We start from the raw sequence: 18,656 nt of genomic DNA, 5'->3' as shown, positions 1-18,656 counted from the left end.
TGTTTGTAGAAGGGAGGTTGTGTAGTGTGTGTAGAAGGGAGGTTGTGTAGTGTGTTTGTAGAAGGGAGGTTGTGTAGTGTGTGTAGAAGGGAGGTTGTGTAGTGTGTTTGTAGAAGGGAGGTTGTGTAGTGTTTGTAGAAGGGAGGTTGTGTAGTGTGTGTAGAAGGGAGGTTGTGTAGTGTGTGTGTAGAAGGGAGGTTGTGTAGTGTTTGTAGATGGGAGGTTGTGTAGTGTTTGTAGAAGGGAGGTTGTGTAGTGTGTGTGTAGAAGGGAGGTTGTGTAGTGTGTGTGTAGAAGGGAGGTTGTGTAGTGTGTGTAGAAGGAGGTTGTGTAGTGTTTGTAGAAGGGAGGTTGTGTAGTGTGTGTGTAGAAGGGAGGTTGTGTAGTGTGTGTGTAGAAGGGAGGTTGTGTAGTGTTTGTAGAAGGGAGGTTGTGTAGTGTGTGTAGAAGGGAGGTTGTGTAGTGTGTGTGTAGAAGGGAGGTTGTGTAGTGTGTGTGTAGAAGGGAGGTTGTGTAGTGTTTGTAGAAGGGAGGTTGTGTAGTGTGTGTGTAGAAGGGAGGTTGTGTAGTGTTTGTAGAAGGGAGGTTGTGTAGTGTGTGTGTAGAAGGGAGGTTGTGTAGTGTGTGTGTAGAAGGGAGGTTGTGTAGTGTGTGTGTAGAAGGGAGGTTGTGTAGTGTGTGTGTAGAAGGGAGGTTGTGTAGTGTGTGTGTAGAAGGGAGGTTGTGTAGTGTGTGTAGAAGGGAGGTTGTGTAGTGTTTTTAGAAGGGAGGTTGTGTAGTGTGTGTGTAGAAGGGAGGTTGTGTAGTGTTTGTAGATGGGAGGTTGTGTAGTGTTTGTAGAAGGGAGGTTGTGTAGTGTGTGTAGAAGGGAGGTTGTGTAGTGTTTGTAGAAGGGAGGTTGTGTAGTGTGTGTGTAGAAGGGAGGTTGTGTAGTGTGTGTAGAAGGGAGGTTGTGTAGTGTGTGTGTAGAAGGGAGGTTGTGTAGTGTGTGTGTAGAAGGGAGGTTGTGTAGTGTGTGTGTAGAAGGGAGGTTGTGTAGTGTTTGTAGAAGGGAGGTTGTGTAGTGTGTGTAGAAGGGAGGTTGTGTAGTGTTTGTAGAAGGGAGGTTGTGTAGTGTTTGTAGAAGGGAGGTTGTGTAGTGTGTGTGTAGAAGGGAGGTTGTGTAGTGTGTTTGTAGAAGGGAGGTTGTGTAGTGTGTTTGTAGAAGGGAGGTTGTGTAGTGTGTTTGTAGAAGGGAGGTTGTGTAGTGTGTGTAGAAGGGAGGTTGTGTAGTGTGTGTGTAGAAGGGAGGTTGTGTAGTGTGTTTGTAGAAGGGAGGTTGTGTAGTGTGTGTAGAAGGGAGGTTGTGTAGTGTGTGTGTAGAAGGGAGGTTGTGTAGTGTGTGTAGAAGGGAGGTTGTGTAGTGTGTGTGTAGAAGGGAGGTTGTGTAGTGTTTGTAGAAGGGAGGTTGTGTAGTGTGTGTAGAAGGGAGGTTGTGTAGTGTGTGTGTAGAAGGGAGGTTGTGTAGTGTGTTTGTAGAAGGGAGGTTGTGTAGTGTGTGTAGAAGGAGGTTGTGTAGTGTGTGTGTAGAAGGGAGGTTGTGTAGTGTGTTTGTAGAAGGGAGGTTGTGTAGTGTTTTGTAGAAGGGAGGTTGTGTAGTGTGTGTGTAGAAGGGAGGTTGTGTAGTGTGTGTGTAGAAGGGAGGTTGTGTAGTGTGTTTGTAGAAGGGAGGTTGTGTAGTGTGTGTGTAGAAGGGAGGGTGTGTAGTGTGTGTAGAAGGGAGGTTGTGTAGTGTGTGTGTAGAAGGGAGGTTGTGTAGTGTGTGTAGAAGGAGGTTGTGTAGTGTTTGTAGAAGGGAGGTTGTGTAGTTTTAGTAGAAGGAGGTTGTGTAGTGTGTGTGTAGAAGGGAGGTTGTGTAGTGTTTGTAGAAGGAGGTTGTGTAGTGTGTGTGTAGAAGGGAGGTTGTGTAGTGTGTGTGTAGAAGGGAGGTGGTAGTGTTGTAGAAGGGAGGTTGTGTAGTGTGTGTAGAAGGGAGGTTGTGTAGTGTGTGTGTGAAGGGAGGTGTGTAGTGTTTGTAGAAGGGAGGTTGTGTAGTGTGTGTGTAGAAGGGAGGTTGTGTAGTTTGTGTGTGTAGAAGGAGGTTGTGTAGTGTTTGTAGAAGGGAGGTTGTGTAGTGTGTATGTAGAAGGGAGGTTGGTAGTGTTTGTAGAAGGGAGGTTGTGTAGTGTGTGTGTAGAAGGGAGGTTGTGTCGTGTGTGTGTAGAAGGGAGGTTGTGTAGTGCTTTGTAGAAGGAGGTGTGTAGTGTGTGTGTAGAAGGGAGGTTTTGTAGTGTGTGTAGAAGGGAGGTTGTGTAGTGTTTGTAGATGGGAGGTTGTGTAGTGTGTGTAGAAGGGAGGTTGTGTAGTGTGTGTGTATAAGGGAGGTTGTGTAGTGTGTGTGTAGAAGGGAGGTTGTGTAGTGTGTTTGTAGAAGGAGGTTGTGAGTGTGTTTGTAGATGGGAGGTTGTGTAGTGTGTGTGTAGAAGGGAGGTTGTGTAGTGTTGTAGAAGGAGGTTGTGTAGTGTTTGTAGAAGGGAGGTTGTTTAGTGTTTGTAGAAGGGAGGTTGTGTAGGTGTGAAGAAGGGAGTTTGTGTAGTGTGTGTTTAGAAGGAGGTTGTGTAGTTTGTTTGTAGAAGGGAGGTTGTGTAGTGTGTGTGTAGAAGGAGGCTGTGTAGTGTGTGTGTAGAAGGGAGGTTGTGTAGTGTGTTTGTAGAAGGAGGTTGTGTAGTGTGTGTGTAGAAGGGAGGTTGTGTAGTGTGTTTTTAGAAGGGCGGTTGTGTAGTGGTGTGTAGAAGGGAGGTTGTGTAGTGTTTGTAGAAGGAGGTTTGTAGTGATGTGTAGAAGAGGTTGTGTAGTGTGTGTGTAGAAGGGAGGTTGTGTAGGTGCTGTGTGTGTAGTGTGTTTGTAGAAGGGAGGTTGTGTAGTGTGTGTGTAGAAGGGAGGTTGTGTAGTGTGTGTGTAGAAGGAGGTAGTGAGTGTGTTTGTAGAAGGGAGGTGTGTAGTGTGTGTGTAGAAGGGAGGTTGTGTAGTGTGTGTGTAGAAAGGGAGGTTGTGTAGTGTGTTGAGAAGGGAGGTTATGTAGTGTGTGTGTAGACGGGAGGTTGTGTAGTGTGTGTAGAAGGGAGGTTGTGTAGTGTGTGTGTAGAAGGGAGGTTGTGTAGTGTGTGTGTAGAAGGGAGGTTGTGTAGTGTGTGTGTAGAAGGGAGGTTGTGTAGTGTTTGTAGAAGGGAGGTTGTGTAGTGTTTGTAGAAGGGAGGTTGTGTAGTGTGTTTGTAGAAGGGAGGTTGTGTAGTGTGTGTGTAGAAGGGAGGTTGTGTAGTGTGTTTGTAGAAGGGAGGTTGTGTAGTGTGTGTAGAAGGGAGGTTGTGTAGTGTTTGTAGAAGGGAGGTTGTGTAGTGTTTGTAGAAGGGAGGTTGTGTAGTGTGTGTAGAAGGGAGGTTGTGTAGTGTTTGTAGAAGGGAGGTTGTGTAGTGTTTGTAGAAGGGAGGTTGTGTAGTGTGTGTGTAGAAGGGAGGTTGTGTAGTGTGTGTAGAAGGGAGGTTGTGTAGTGTTTGTAGAAGGGAGGTTGTGTAGTGTGTGTGTAGAAGGGAGGTTGTGTAGTGTGTGTGTAGAAGGGAGGTTGTGTAGTGTTTGTAGAAGGGAGGTTGTGTAGTGTTTGTAGAAGGGAGGTTGTGTAGTGTTTGTAGAAGGGAGGTTGTGTAGTGTGTGTGTAGAAGGGAGGTTGTGTAGTGTGTGTGTAGAAGGGAGGTTGTGTAGTGTGTGTAGAAGGGAGGTTGTGTAGTGTTTGTAGAAGGGAGGTTGTGTAGTGTGTGTGTAGAAGGGAGGTTGTGTAGTGTGTGTGTAGAAGGGAGGTTGTGTAGTGTGTTTGTAGAAGGGAGGTTGTGTAGTGTGTGTGTAGAAGGGAGGTTGTGTAGTGTGTGTGTAGAAGGGAGGTTGTGTAGTGTGTGTAGAAGGGAGGTTGTGTAGTGTGTGTGTAGAAGGGAGGTTGTGTAGTGTGTGTGTAGAAGGGAGGTTGTGTAGTGTTTGTAGAAGGGAGGTTGTGTAGTGTGTGTGTAGAAGGGAGGTTGTGTAGTGTTTGTAGAAGGGAGGTTGTGTAGTGTGTGTGTAGAAGGGAGGTTGTGTAGTGTGTGTGTAGAAGGGAGGTTGTGTAGTGTGTGTAGAAGGGAGGTTGTGTAGTGTTTGTAGAAGGGAGGTTGTGTAGTGTGTGTGTAGAAGGGAGGTTGTGTAGTGTGTGTGTAGAAGGGAGGTTGTGTAGTGTGTGTGTAGAAGGGAGGTTGTGTAGTGTTTGTAGAAGGGAGGTTGTGTAGTGTGTTTGTAGAAGGGAGGTTGTGTAGTGTGTGTGTAGAAGGGAGGTTGTGTAGTGTGTTTGTAGAAGGGAGGTTGTGTAGTGTTTGTAGAAGGGAGGTTGTGTAGTGTGTTTGTAGAAGGGAGGTTGTGTAGTGTGTGTGTAGAAGGGAGGTTGTGTAGTGTGTGTGTAGAAGGGAGGTTGTGTAGTGTGTGTGTAGAAGGGAGGTTGTGTAGTGTGTGTGTAGAAGGGAGGTTGTGTAGTGTGTGTGTAGAAGGGAGGTTGTGTAGTGTGTGTGTAGAAGGGAGGTTGTGTAGTGTGTTTGTAGAAGGGAGGTTGTGTAGTGTGTGTGTAGAAGGGAGGTTGTGTAGTGTGTGTAGAAGGGAGGTTGTGTAGTGTTTGTAGAAGGGAGGTTGTGTAGTGTGTTTGTAGAAGGGAGGTTGTGTAGTGTGTGTAGAAGGGAGGTTGTGTAGTGTGTGTGTAGAAGGGAGGTTGTGTAGTGTGTGTGTAGAAGGGAGGTTGTGTAGTGTGTGTAGAAGGGAGGTTGTGTAGTGTGTGTAGAAGGGAGGTTGTGTAGTGTTTGTAGAAGGGAGGTTGTGTAGTGTTTGTAGAAGGGAGGTTGTGTAGTGTGTGTGTAGAAGGGAGGTAGTGTAGTGTTTGTAGAAGGGAGGTTGTGTAGTGTTTGTAGAAGGGAGTTTGTGTAGTGTGTGTGTAGAAGGGAGGTTGTGTAGTGTGTGTGTAGAAGGGAGGTTGTGTGTAGAAGGGAGGTTGTGTAGTGTGTGTAGAAGGGAGGTTGTGTAGTGTTTGTAGAAGGGAGGTTGTGTAGTGTGTGTGTAGAAGGGAGGTTGTGTAGTGTGTGTAGAAGGGAGGTTGTGTAGTGTGTGTGTAGAAGGGAGGTTGTGTAGTGTGTGTGTAGAAGGGAGGTTGTGTAGTGTGTGTGTAGAAGGGAGGTTGTGTGTAGAAGGGAGGTTGTGTAGTGTGTGTAGAAGGGAGGTTGTGTAGTGTTTGTAGAAGGGAGGTTGTGTAGTGTGTGTGTAGAAGGGAGGTTGTGTAGTGTGTGTAGAAGGGAGGTTGTGTAGTGTGTGTGTAGAAGGGAGGTTGTGTAGTGTGTGTGTAGAAGGGAGGTTGTGTAGTGTGTGTGTAGAAGGGAGGTTGTGTAGTGTGTTTGTAGATGGGAGGTTGTGTAGTGTTTGTAGAAGGGAGGTTGTGTAGTGTGTGTGTAGAAGGGAGGTTGTGTAGTGTTTGTAGAAGGGAGGTTGTGTAGTGTGTGTGTAGAAGGGAGGTTGTGTAGTGTGTGTGTAGAAGGGAGGTTGTGTAGTGTGTGTGTAGAAGGGAGGTTGTGTGTAGAAGGGAGGTTGTGTAGTGTACAGTATGTGTAGAAGGGTGTTGTGTATTTGATCAATTGCTCAATATCTATCAATCTATCTACAGTATCTATCTATAGTAGTTTAGTTTACTTAATGGTAGTTTACAGTAGTTAAGCACAGTTTAGTTTAGTTTACTTAAAGATAGTTTCAGAATAGGCCTACCTCAAATGAATAACCAGATGTTGTCCTTGATGGCTGGTAAGGTGGTAGACTACTGTAGTAGCATAATGTACAGTAGTACTTTGCTTCCTCTTTTAGCTAAACATGTTTTGGGAAGGTCCATACTGTATATAGATACAACATCCACTAAACCTCACCTTGTAATTCAACCCCTAGAGATGAGCAGATTGCCCTACAGTATATTGGTATGTGTTTAAACTAGAACATGAATGGCTGAGGTATCCAGGGTGTGTGGTGGGTGTGAACGCACCAGTGGGGCGAGGATGGGCAGGAAGATGGTGATGGTGGCGGCGTTGCTGGCCACCTCCGTGATGGAGGTGACGATCACACAGGCGATGGTGACCGTGGCGATGACAGGAAGGTTTCCAAGAGGAGTGAGCAGGTTCGCCACCCAGGAGGAGAGACCAGACACCTGGCACACACATGCACACACACACGCACACACACACACACACACGCACACACACACAGCCACGCACGCACACCCGCACACACACACACACACACATGCACACACACACGCACACACATGCACACACACACGCACACACACACACATGCACACACACACGCACACACACACACACACGCACACACACACAGCCACGCACGCACACACACATGCACACACACACACACACACATGCACACACACACGCACACACACACACATGCACACACACACGCACACACACACACACACGCACACACACACAGCCACGCACGCACACCCGCACACACACACACATGCACACACACACGCACACACACACACATGCACACACACACGCACACACACACACACACACAGCCACGCACGCACACCCGCACACACACACACAGCCACGCACACACACCCGCACACACATGCACACACACACGCACACACACACACACACACGCACGCACACACACACACATGCACACACACACGCACACACACACAGCCACGCACGCACACCCGCACACACATGCACACACACACGCACACACACACGCATGCACGCACACACACCCGCACACACCCGCACACACACACAGCCACGCACGCACACCCGCACACACATGCACACACACACGCACACACACACGCATGCATGCACACACACACACACACAAATGCATTATGAACTAGAATTTCAGAAACCTACTGTACCAGCTTCAGATGTCTACAGTAACAGACGCTCTTCGGTTTAAAGGGATGATTCAGTACTTGAATAGATAACAATGTTATTGATCCCAGAGGGGAATTCCAGTAAAGCGCTGTACATGCGAGCTGTTCCCCGTGCTCCGCTACGGCTGTGTGTGGGTCTCTGAGTGGGTACATGCGAGCTGTTCCCCGTGCTCCGCTACGGCTGAGTGTGGGTCTCTGAGTGGGTACATGCGAGCTGTTCCCCGTGCTCCGCTACGGCTGTGTGTGGGTCTCTGAGTGGGTACATGCGAGCTGTTCTCCGTGCTCCGCTACGGCTGTGTGTGGGTCTCTGAACGCTTTCTGCAGAGAAGAGCTGGGATGCGGTCTGGTCTGTGTCTGGTCTGTGTCTGGTCTGTGTCTTGTCTGGTCTGTGTGTAGGGGTGGTTTGGGAGGGTGTTGGGGGGAGTGTAGGGGTGGTTTGGGAGGGTGTTGGGGGGAGTGTAGGGGTGGTTTGGGAGGGTGTTGGGGGGAGTGTAGGGGTGGTTTGGGAGGATGGGGGGAGTGTAGGGGTGGTTTGGGAGGGTGTTGGGGGGAGTGTAGGGGTGGTTTGGGAGGGTGTTGGGGGGAGTGTAGGGGTGGTTTGGGAGGGTGTTGGGGGGAGTGTAGGGGTGGTTTGGGAGGGTGGGGGGAATGTAGGGGTGGTTTGGGAGGGTGTTGGGGGGAGTGTAGGGGTGGTTTGGGAGGATGGGGGGAGTGTAGGGGTGGTTTGGGAGGGTGTTGGGGGGAGTGTAGGGGTGGTTTGGGAGGGTGGGGGGAGTGTAGGGGTGGTTTGGGAGGGTGTTGGGGGGAGTGTAGGGGTTGTTTGGGAGGGTGGGGGGAGTGTAGGGGTGGTTTGGGAGGGTGGGGGGAGTGTAGGGGTGGTTTGGGAGGGTGTTGGGGGGAGTGTAGGGGTGGTTTGGGAGGGTGTTGGGGGGAGTGTAGGGGTGGTTTGGGAGGGTGTTGGGGGGAGTGTAGGGGTGGTTTGGGAGGGTGCTGTGGAGGATGGTCCTGTAGTGTGGTTAGGGTTAGAGGATGGTCCTGTAGTGTGGTTAGGGTTAGAGGATGGTCCTGTAGTGTGGTTAGGGTTAGGGTTAGAGGATGGTCCTGTAGTGTGGTTAGGGTTAGAGGATGGTCCTGTAGTGTGGTTAGGGTTAGAGGATGGTCCTGTAGTGTGGTTAGGGTTAGGGTTAGAGGATGGTCCTGTAGTGTGGTTAGGGTTAGAGGATGGTCCTGTAGTGTGGTTAGGGTTAGAGGATGGTCCTGTAGTGTGGTTAGGGTTTGGGTGAACTGTACCTGTGTTCCCTCAGCGAGGGCGAAGCCTCCGCCCACCAGCAGACACACCTCCCAGGGCATACAGGCCTGGAACTCCCTCCACGTGATCATGGGCTCTGCATGGACGAGCAGCGGTTAGATTCCTGTACAAGTCTTTTACAAGGCTTTTCATAGTTTGCAGTTGATTCTGACATACAAATAATGTGGCCTTTGCTTCGCATAATATCTGGGAACTGTCCGTTGGAAACTGCTTGGAAAAGGCCAGGCACTTTCAAAAATACTTGGCAGGTGATTGGATAAATTATCTGTCCATCACTGTCTATCAGGCGCTATCTTCAACCGCTCCTCGCTATCAAACCCGCCCAGCATGGCTGTTTGTATTTAAAATTCATCAGTTAATTGAGTCTTTCAAAATAATAGTGTCTTTAACCACCACATTCAGTTTATTGAACTTATTGCTGAAAATAATGTCATTTTCTGGTTTGGTTTAAGTTCACTGTAAACAAGACATATGTTTAGAGGCTATAAAATCATAGACTTAGAGATAGAATTCTCCTTTAAGAACTAGGCAAATTACATGATGTTTCACACTCTGGTACAGTACAGTAGGTGGCGGTATGCACATTGACATTGTTTGTGATCTGCCAGTAAACCCAGAGAAGAAGAAGAAGAAGAAGGGTATCCTTCCTCCAGTTAATTTGAACTATATCCGCCAAAGAGAAAGAGCATTCACTTTGTCCCCGCGTCTCTGAATTAAGAGCACAAACAACAACACAGATCCTGTAACTCTAAGTATTTCCATTTCAATGTACAGATGTGGGAAGTTAGAAATGTTCCATGCAGCAGTATTTCACCTTCGAGGTATTTGGCAGGGAAATCCCATTGGAAATCTTGTGGGATTTCAGACAGGTGTTATTTCGTTTTAGTGATGCACCACCACCAGGTGGCGTCTTTGAGTAGATTTAGCAGGCTGGGCTGAGTGTTTTTCTCCTATACGGAGGGAAAGTGAAAATATGCACCCTTGGCGGATTTGTTCCTATCGGAGAGGAGTTTCAATGTAAACTCCCATAGACCGGATTTTCTACAGAGCCTCCTCCAGTTGGCTGAAGAGCTGCGCGCCGAGTGGATGGTGTCCAAACAGCCACCGGCGGCGCCCCTCGCAGTGTCCACAGAAGAATACCCCCCAAAAAAAACCTGCATGGTGAAGACAAGCTGCAGCAAGAACAGAACTGTCTACCAATGCACGAAGTGCACCAAAGCTGTCTGTGGCAGTTGCACTGCCAAGGTGCAGAGGATATGTGCGAAGGGTTAGTATTAATTAGATAACTAGGGCTGAAAGCAGCAGTGAGCGGGCCCTCGCACCCCACGCATGTCGGGGTGCGGCGCCGTTAAAGGTGTGCTATTTCGGTGTCCAGTACTGAGAGAAACTTCCTGTCACCAGTAGGTGGCGCTCTAAGCGTGACTCAATACCGATGCATAGATGTGTTCAGGACGGTACCTTGATGAAGCGTGAGAAATGTTGTGTAAATTGGACAATGTATGTAGAAGTTATGATGACTTCCTGCTTGACCTGTAGGGGGCGCTATAAGTATGACTCAATACTGACCTACATATGTGTTCAGGACACGACCTTCTTCAAGCGTGAGCAATTTGGTGTAAATCGGATAATGTTTGTAGGAGTTATGAGGACTTCCTGTAAGCAGTAGGTGGCTCTATAAGTATGACTCAATGCTGACGCACAGATGTGTTCAGAATGCGACCTTCATGAAGCGTCAGCAATTTGGTGCAAATCGGATAATGTATGTAGGAGTTATGAGGACTTCCTGTTTCACCAATAGGTGGCGCTATAAGTATGACGCAATACTGACACATAGATGTGTTCAGGACAGAACCGTCATGAAGCGTGAGAAATATCTGACAAATTGGATAATGTATGGAGGAGTTATGAGGACTTTCTGTTTAATGGCGAAATGTCAAAATTTGGCGGGGCGCCATGGCAAGGGTGTTTCGTGAAAACACATTTTTTTAATAACTTTTGATCACAAAGGTCTTAAGATGAAGCTGACTGAATATGACTGAAGATCGGATGAAATCTGTAGGAGGAGTTCGTTAAAAGTATGAGGCATGGAAATGGTAAAAACAAGGACAAAATGGTACATTAAAAGCAAAATGGCTGACTTCCTGTTGGATGTTGGGTATAGGTCCAAGAGACATTTTAGTGCGTCTCGATGAACTACATATGCCCACCGAATTTCGTTCGCCTGCATCAAACTGAAAGGTGGGGCTCGCCATTTTAAATTTTCCAGGGGGCGCTCTTGAGCCGTTTTGCCATGCCCATTTCCGTCACCCATGAAATATCACATTTTTCACCGGGACTGACGTATCTGCAAAGTTTCATGCGTTTTCATGGATGTTTAGGCCGCCAAAAAGGCATTTGTTTGGGGAGAAGAAGGTAGGAGAAGGAGAACAATCCTTACAATTTCAATAGGGCCTCGCACCGCCAGAGCTCGGGCCCTAATTATTATGTATCTACGTTCAATGCAGCATCTGTACAGTAGACTACTGTTTTATTTGGATCCTTGGCCAAAATGCTGTTCTTGTAGCCGTTTCATCGATTATTCTCCTTTTGTGAAGTGTACGCTATACTATTCTTGTCAAAGTGCGGCCTAGGCTTTATTCAAAAAAATATGAGAAAGGCGTCATAGGCCTACAGACACATACAAATCATATGATGTTGCTTTAAGTAACATTAAAAACAATCATAAATAATGCAGAGTTGAAGGCCACGACTTCATCAGTTAGGCTAGTGTTGGCATGATCTAGGCTAGATGCTCAGGTCATAATGCCTGTTGAAAATAATTCCCTCTAAGCACAATTTGAATTGTATTAAAATCGGCTAAAATTAAATTTCCACATATTCCGATTCCTTCTATAGCCTATAAAAAAAAACTTTTTTTTTTAATGTGTAGGCTATAGGCTTCTGCGATGAACAAAACACCCCCAATGTAGGGGTGCCCCGGTAGCTCACCAGGTAAGGCGCGGACCCGGGTTCGATTCTCGGGTCCTGTGCCGCATGTCCTCCCCTCTCTCTCTCCCATGTTTCCTGTCTCTCTACACTGTCCTGTCCCATTAAAGCTGAAAAGCCCTAAGAATTTTTTTTTTTTTTTAAACAAAAAAAACACCCGCAATGTAGCCTGCTTATAGCGAACGAGAGGGCAGTCTACCATAATGTAATATATCTAGACTACATGCATTGTGGTATTTCTTTATATAGCCCAGCCTGCCTATCAATTGTTTCTCAATAAACAGTTATGTCATCCTCCGAGTCCGAATAAGTAGACTAAGTAGACCGGCAGCTCTAAATGCCTTCCCAATCAATGAGACATGGTTGTAAAAATGATGTTTTATTGATGAAAAGGGTAAAACTGAAAAAGCAGGGAAAGAGAGTCATTGCATTGATCGATGCAGTCCGTTCAAATAGGCATCAAAAGATAAAGTAGGCCTATTTAAAATGAACAATACATCTTCAAATCCAATTAATGCCGTAAACATCTTAAAGTACCCTACAGACGTAATTCAAAGTAGCAAAGGTGACAAAATGAAGTGAAAGGCTTCATTGTGCAGTCCCGAACATCTATAGAGCATGCAAATCATGAAAGCCTAAGCTTATAGATGACAAAAAGGTATACCAAGGTAATCTTGTGAGGTGGAAGAACTGGTCACAAAAAAGAAGAAAAAGTGGCATGACACAGAACTGGATTAGATGCTCCATGGTGACCACAGTTAACTGTTGGAGGTTTCCCTTCTAATCTTGGCCTTTTCTCGCTGGTGACTTGCCTTTTCCCCCCGCCCTACTGCCAATTATATCCGGACATTACTAACTATCTTGTGCATACAGAGCACAAACAATGAAACGAATAGATTTCCTCCCTGTCTGTCTGTGGCATTCGCTACCAGCAAACACTGAAAATACAGGTCCTCAATTTATTTATATTAGACTAGCCTTTCCAACTGGACCACTCCAATGAATGTTGAATGTACTTTTATTCTTTAGGTTTTACAGAATACAATGTCCACACATGCATGCACCATCTGGCTCGCCACTTGCCAGCGAACCTGGACTAGACTATTGCAACCCCCCCCCCCTACAAATTATTTTATATTCAAATCTAACTGGATGGACCAGTTTCCTAGCCCTGGATCGCTAACCTACGTTAGCGGGTGCTTTGCCATAACCGGCCATTCCACAGGTGTTGGGTTGAATTCGCTAGTTTGATTGATAGATGGATGGATTTAACATCCAAAGTATTGTATTGTATAGGCCTATGTTAAGAGATGAATAGTTGTAACCATGAACTCAGCCAAAGGCCCTACTGTAGATTATCAGCATTATCACCAGCCTCAATTGATGCTCAAGTGAGGACTTTCCTCTAGCCTACATGTTGCCATTCATTTAAACCACCATCTCATCTAGACATCAGACTACTTCTGTTGCTGCATCATGGCCCTTATACCCTCTCACACTCTAACCCTTATGTATACAGATGTTTCTGCTACTGCAAGCAATTTTAAGTCCCAGCAGTGAAATTTTGGATTCATGTTAAAATGTGTCATATGATGCTTGATAAATCACAGTGTTATTACTACACATCTTATAAAATAATTACTAAATAATGTGATTTAATAACATTTATGAAACTTTTTTGGGACTAAACACCACATTTGGTCATGTCCCACAACTGGGGTCTCAATGTTGTGATACATAAGCTAATTCAATAACAATATGACATTATTTCAGATGAAATTGTTTCATATAGCCTACATATTACTTTACACCATAATTAAACTTTACTTGGTTTACTGATCATTTATATGATTTTTTCATCTAAATGTGCCTGTCCTTAGGGAAACACTGAACAAATGCCATAATAAAAAAAAAAAGTATAATCTTTTCTTCAGAAATAATGTATTGTGTCCTTGCCATACAGCTTACTAACTGTGTATTTTGAACTATAGTTTTAAAAAATAAATTCATATTACTGTTGAATTCATGTATAATTATATGCTATGTAGAAGCTAACCTCACAGACCTATCTATCTACCAGTTATTGCAATAATTGCAGTTGCAATATATGTCCTTACCGCAGCAGCTTTAGGTATTGCTCCCATGTGAAACTGATCTCAGATTAAAATCTTAACTATGTGCAATTTTGTATACCTGTTTATTTTATGTATATTTTAAATGTATATTTTATTTTTTTTCATTTGGGAGAGTCAAAGGTGACTGTAGTTGCAGAAACATGTATTTGGGTATTTCCCCGGTAGTAAATGAAGCTAACATTAAGCTACCCTTTTATAATGATTCTCTGTCAAATGCTCTCTTTCCAACTTTAGCTTACTTTTCTGTACATGGCTAGCTAAGTAGCCTATGTAAAATTACTCTGTTTCCATGAATGTTATAAGTTTAGCTTTTTGTGGTAATTGTAACGGGTTGGTAACTTGGAAATATTTAGGTTTTGGCCATTTCTTGAACTTTCTTGAAGAGTTGTGGAGCGCCTTTGTTCGTTGGCCCCAACACAAATTCATCATCTAGGATAACGTAAGCTAGCTACAGTTTTGGCAATGTAATTGTCGTCTGATTGGCTATAGTGGAAGGGGCTACATTAACGCCCACTCTTACTCGACAACGTCAGAAAAAAGGTAAATGTATAAAACCCGAGGTTTTATTAGCACCAAACGTTTGGTGATAACAATTTAGCTTACTTTGTTGCCCAAAATGTCCTCTAAACAATTCCGGTTTTCAAATCTAACGGCGTTGTGTCGGTATTAAACTGGGTAACTTTAATTTTGACGATAGAGCTGCAATTTGGAATCCTGGGGGCGGCTACGTTAACTCCCATTCCACCAACTCCTATGTACAGTAACTTTGGTACAGTAATATGGAATTCTCATACAATGACATGCCATTGCTAAGCAATATTTTCAGGCTGACACTTCACAGAATTCATAGTGATGATTTGAGGTTATTTTTTAGGTTATTTTTATATAAGTGGAATTCTCATACAATGACATGCCATTCCTAAGCAATATTTTCAGGGTGACACTTCACAGAATTCATAGTGATGATTTGAGGTAATTTTTATATAACTAAATATGTACATAACAAGCTGAAAATATGAAGGTAGACTCTATAGTTGCAGGAGAGTGGGTTACTTTTCTGTTGCAGTTTAAAATGTCACTAGCACAAGCCCAGAAATCAGCCTTGTCGTAGCGTTCTCTTGAGTGAGGGTGTTAAAAACACCCTATACGGTAAACCAATCTTTAATAGTTTTGAGAGAGAATAGAATGGATAAGTGTCCCAAAAGCTCTGGCAATGTCTGTTAAAGTTCCTATGTTCATTGGGCTAACGTTTAGGCTGTGCTAGGCAGTTGGTACCAAATCAAATCAAATCAAACTTTATTTGTATAGCGCATTTCATACACAGAGGCAACACTACGCGCTTTACAGAGAGCAATGGGGGGGTGGGCATAGGTCCCACCCCTACATATTCCTGAAGGAAGCAAAAAAAACTTTCACCCAGGGGTCAGAAAAGTGAGCTGTAAAAATTCTTCCCTGACCTCTCTCAACGAGACGATCGAGCAAGCTCCTGGAAAATGTTTGTCTTTTGGCTAATAATATATACAGAGCAGTAAACATGGGCTAAATACTTCATAAGAGAGACTTGACTAACAGTAGAGTGCACACATAGTTACAGGGAAGTTGCCTACATGGTACTGTTGGCCATAATGTGTTAGCTATTCCTGTAGTCTCTAATATGGTATTTAAGTGAATCATATAACAAAGCACAGTAAGCACTTAGCAGATCAGGCTCACAGAGAATGCCACAAAGCAGAGGTGGGGAGACAGAAAGCAGAGAGATGGGTAAAAAGGGGTTGCTAGCGAAGCTATTGCTAAATTTAGCCATCTTATTAGATTCTGTTTCTGCGGTAGATAACAACTCCAGAGGTCAATCACGGGCTGGACAGTCCTATCCATCTCTCTTCTGCGTACAGTATATCCGTCTCTCACGTAGTGTTGTCACGATACCAAAATTATGACTTCGATACGATACCTGCCCAAAATATCTCGATACCGATACCAAAACGATACCACGGCAAAAATCTAAAACATAAGGAAAAGTAATGGAATAATAGATGACAGAACATGGAACTTTAAATTGTTGGCTTTTTTTAGTACTCTGTTCAGTCTTTTTGCATCTTTTGAGTCTTTATCATATTTCCTGTAGCTTTCAAACACAGCTGGAAGGGAAGGCTGCCTCGAATGGGTGGTTTGGGATTGTGCTGGCTTCTGTTTGTTTGTCTGTGTGGGGAGAAATCCATACATTATGCCTGTTGTTGCAAACTGTGAGATAATCAGAAGAACTTGAAAAGCTTATTATTATTATTATTAATTAATCCAGGCCTAATGAAGCATTTTTGCTATTCCAAATTATCAGAAGAGATAATTGTCTCACGGTTAACAGTTCTCTCGCTCTAGGAGGTCAGAGCAGGTATTGATTTTTTTGTCACACGTGTGCTAGGCAGAGAGCTAGGCTGCAGCTAGGCTAGCTAAAAGTCTCATGCTACGGATGAAAATTAGCTTCTCTAGCTATCATCTGGTGCAATAAATGTATTGTGCATTCATACATTCAAACATAAGGTAGGCTAAATATCCTTAGGTTGTATTCAGTACTGGTGTTGCTGCTGTGTGTGTCTTATCTTCTATCACATGCGCTAACCTGTCGCTCTTTGAATTGTTTGTGTAAGTCGGCATGTCTGTCTGCAAGATGCTTTGCCAGGTTGGTCGTATTGGCTCCCTTGGTTTGTATAGATTTGTAGCATCGTTTACAGATGGGCTTTGTAATGTCCGGGGGCTTGCCCTCACTGTCGGCTCTGTAAGCAAAATAATGCCAGATTTGGCTGCGCGCATCAGCTTTATCAACAAGCTGTGGACGGTCGACATTTGTACTTGTAGCCATCTCAGGTGAGCTACCGTCCTCTCCAACATGCTGCGTGCATATGAGCGGGAAAACACTGTTGCTGCTCGCTGCAGAGTGACAGAGCAAGGAGAGAGAGCGCGCGCACACACACACACACACACACACACACACACACACACACACACACACACACTGCCCCGCGACTCAGGGATCTTGGGAGAGAGAAGCAGAGCGCCATTAGCCTACAAACAAACACGGCTTCACTGTCGCATGAACGCAACTCAATATATACGGCTCTTATTAAAACACTGTCTTTCTTAAAGTATCGATACTTTAAAGTTGGGTATTGTACCGTTTTTGACGACAGAGTATCGCGGTACTTTTCTAGTATCGATACACCGTGCAACACTACTCTCACGTGGCTGACTGTCCTGTCTCGCCCTCTAGTGTGTGTGTTTATGGTAAAAGAAAGGATCTAAGTGGATTACACAGAATATTAACATTGTCCGTATGCACTGCAGGCCATCCATATGAATGTGGCACTTACTGTGTGTTTCCCTAGGCTGAGATAAGCAGGGCCAAGAAATGTTTTATCATCATTGTATGTATTTATCAAAGAACACAGTGTTTCAAACCATGAACCAAGGCAGGCTTAGACTTTATCTTAATATTATTTTTTATTTTATCTTATCTTAGACCATCTGTCTTGGGGGCCCAACATCAGACTCCACGCCACATCGTCCACAGACCACAGCATGTGACTCCAGTCCTGGTGGCTAGTGTTTGTTTTTTCTGACTGACCTCATCACATGTAATTAATCACATTTTTAATTTTTAATTATTCAGCCATGTTCAATTCCTTTTGCTTCTGTGTTTTAGATCGTCCTAGGCGTCTTGGGGGCCCATCGTTGGAGGATGTAGTTAAACTCATTGTGGATGTGAGGGAGGGGGTCCTGGAGGCGCTGAGACCAGGAGGGGACAGCTGCTGGCTCCAGCCCTGCCAGCACACCCGTCCCCACCACCACCACCCAGCCCAAGAGTCCCGCAACGTGAGTATTAACTTGTCTTGTTACTGATAAATGATGTTCCTTGGTATAAAAACCCAACTTAAAGGAGTAGTAAAGGGAACATGCATGTTTAGCCCCGTTTTAAGGTTACTTCTGATCATATACAATGGTTCAGATCAAAACGTTGACAAAGCTAGCATTTTCGAGAAAGCATAACATGTTAACATGTTTTTGAAGGATTTTTCAAGGTGCCCACCCACATCCATTGTATGACCAAAACGGTGATAGAGCAATTATCAGACTTTCTCAAAAGTGATAGTTTTGTCAACGTTTTGATCTGAACTATTGTATATGATCACAAGTAACCTTAAAACAGGGATAAACATGCATTTTCCCTTTACTACTCCTTTAATCCTGTTTTGTTATCAAAGGCCTCTTGGTCCTGTGGTCTCTGCATCACTCATGCGGCGTTCCGTTGCCCTGGGCGACTAACTTGACTTGAACACTCCCTTCACTCTCTTGAACAGTCTCACTACTTACACTCATAATACCTCATCATGCACGTGTCATTTGTGTATTTTGGCTTTACCATTAAGAATTGATAAAAGACTCATTCAAAAAAAAAATCTTCAAATGTGATTTTAGGTTAACTACTTTGTGTTATTTCTGCTAAAGGCAGGTCCACTCCATCAGCCTCTGCCTCCACAGTCAGGTTCAGGCTGGCCCTGTCCTGGACCAAGACCTCAGCCTCTACCTCCACAGTCAGGTTCAGGCTGGCCCTGTCCTGGACCAAGACCTCAGCCTCTGCCTCCACAGTCAGGTTCAGGCTGGCCCTGTTCTGGACCAAGAGGAGGATTTGCCCTGGCAGTCCTTCCTGTGCCCAAGGCCTGAGGTAAATTCATCATTCAAGATAGAGATTTATTCGTCACATCCATATCTAACGTTCTAATTCATCTTATCACAATGCTCACTTTAACTGCTAATATAATTAACTTAACTATTAATGTAATAACATTCTCTCTCTCGCTCTCTCTCCCTCTCTATCTCTCCTGTAGCTGCTGCTTCCAGAGAGTTGGTGATCAGCTCTGACCAAGGAGCAGCAGCAGTGGGTCAGTCGGTGCTGTTTCCCAGGAGCAGCACGGGGAGGTCAATCAGCCACCCTCATCCCCCACGCCCTTCTTCACATGTCAGCTGTTCCTCTGGATGCCAACCCGTATGTGGGCACTGGGCATGCAAGCTGACATGCCCCCAGTCTGGGTGGGCACCCTCACAAAGGCTGGACTGTATAAGACCATCCCGAGGGTCTTGGACATCGAGGGCTGGCATCTCATGGCCACTGAGAACCCTGAATGTCCTCGATGTAAGAAGAAGGTTTGAC

The 18,656-nt window shown here is 45.0% G+C and overlaps 1 protein-coding gene across 1 annotated transcript in view; it reads right to left on the bottom strand.

Annotated features, from left to right (window-relative positions):
* Positions 1-18,656, bottom strand: part of slc13a1 (solute carrier family 13 member 1) — a gene marked incomplete at both ends in the record, with an annotated part of 37,629 nt that overhangs the window by 2,895 nt on the left and 16,078 nt on the right. The window contains 2 exons of the mRNA XM_084452849.1: positions 6,101-6,262; positions 8,315-8,409. Of these exons, the coding sequence (XP_084308975.1) occupies positions 6,101-6,262; positions 8,315-8,409 (257 nt within the window). The remainder of the gene's footprint in view (positions 1-6,100; positions 6,263-8,314; positions 8,410-18,656) is intronic.

This window comes from Borostomias antarcticus, assembly GCF_949987555.1.
Source record: "Borostomias antarcticus genome assembly, chromosome: 18".
Lineage (NCBI taxonomy): Eukaryota > Metazoa > Chordata > Actinopteri > Stomiiformes > Stomiidae > Borostomias > Borostomias antarcticus.
Note: the sequence above shows the minus strand (reverse complement) of the source record. Positions and strands in the feature narration are given on the sequence as shown.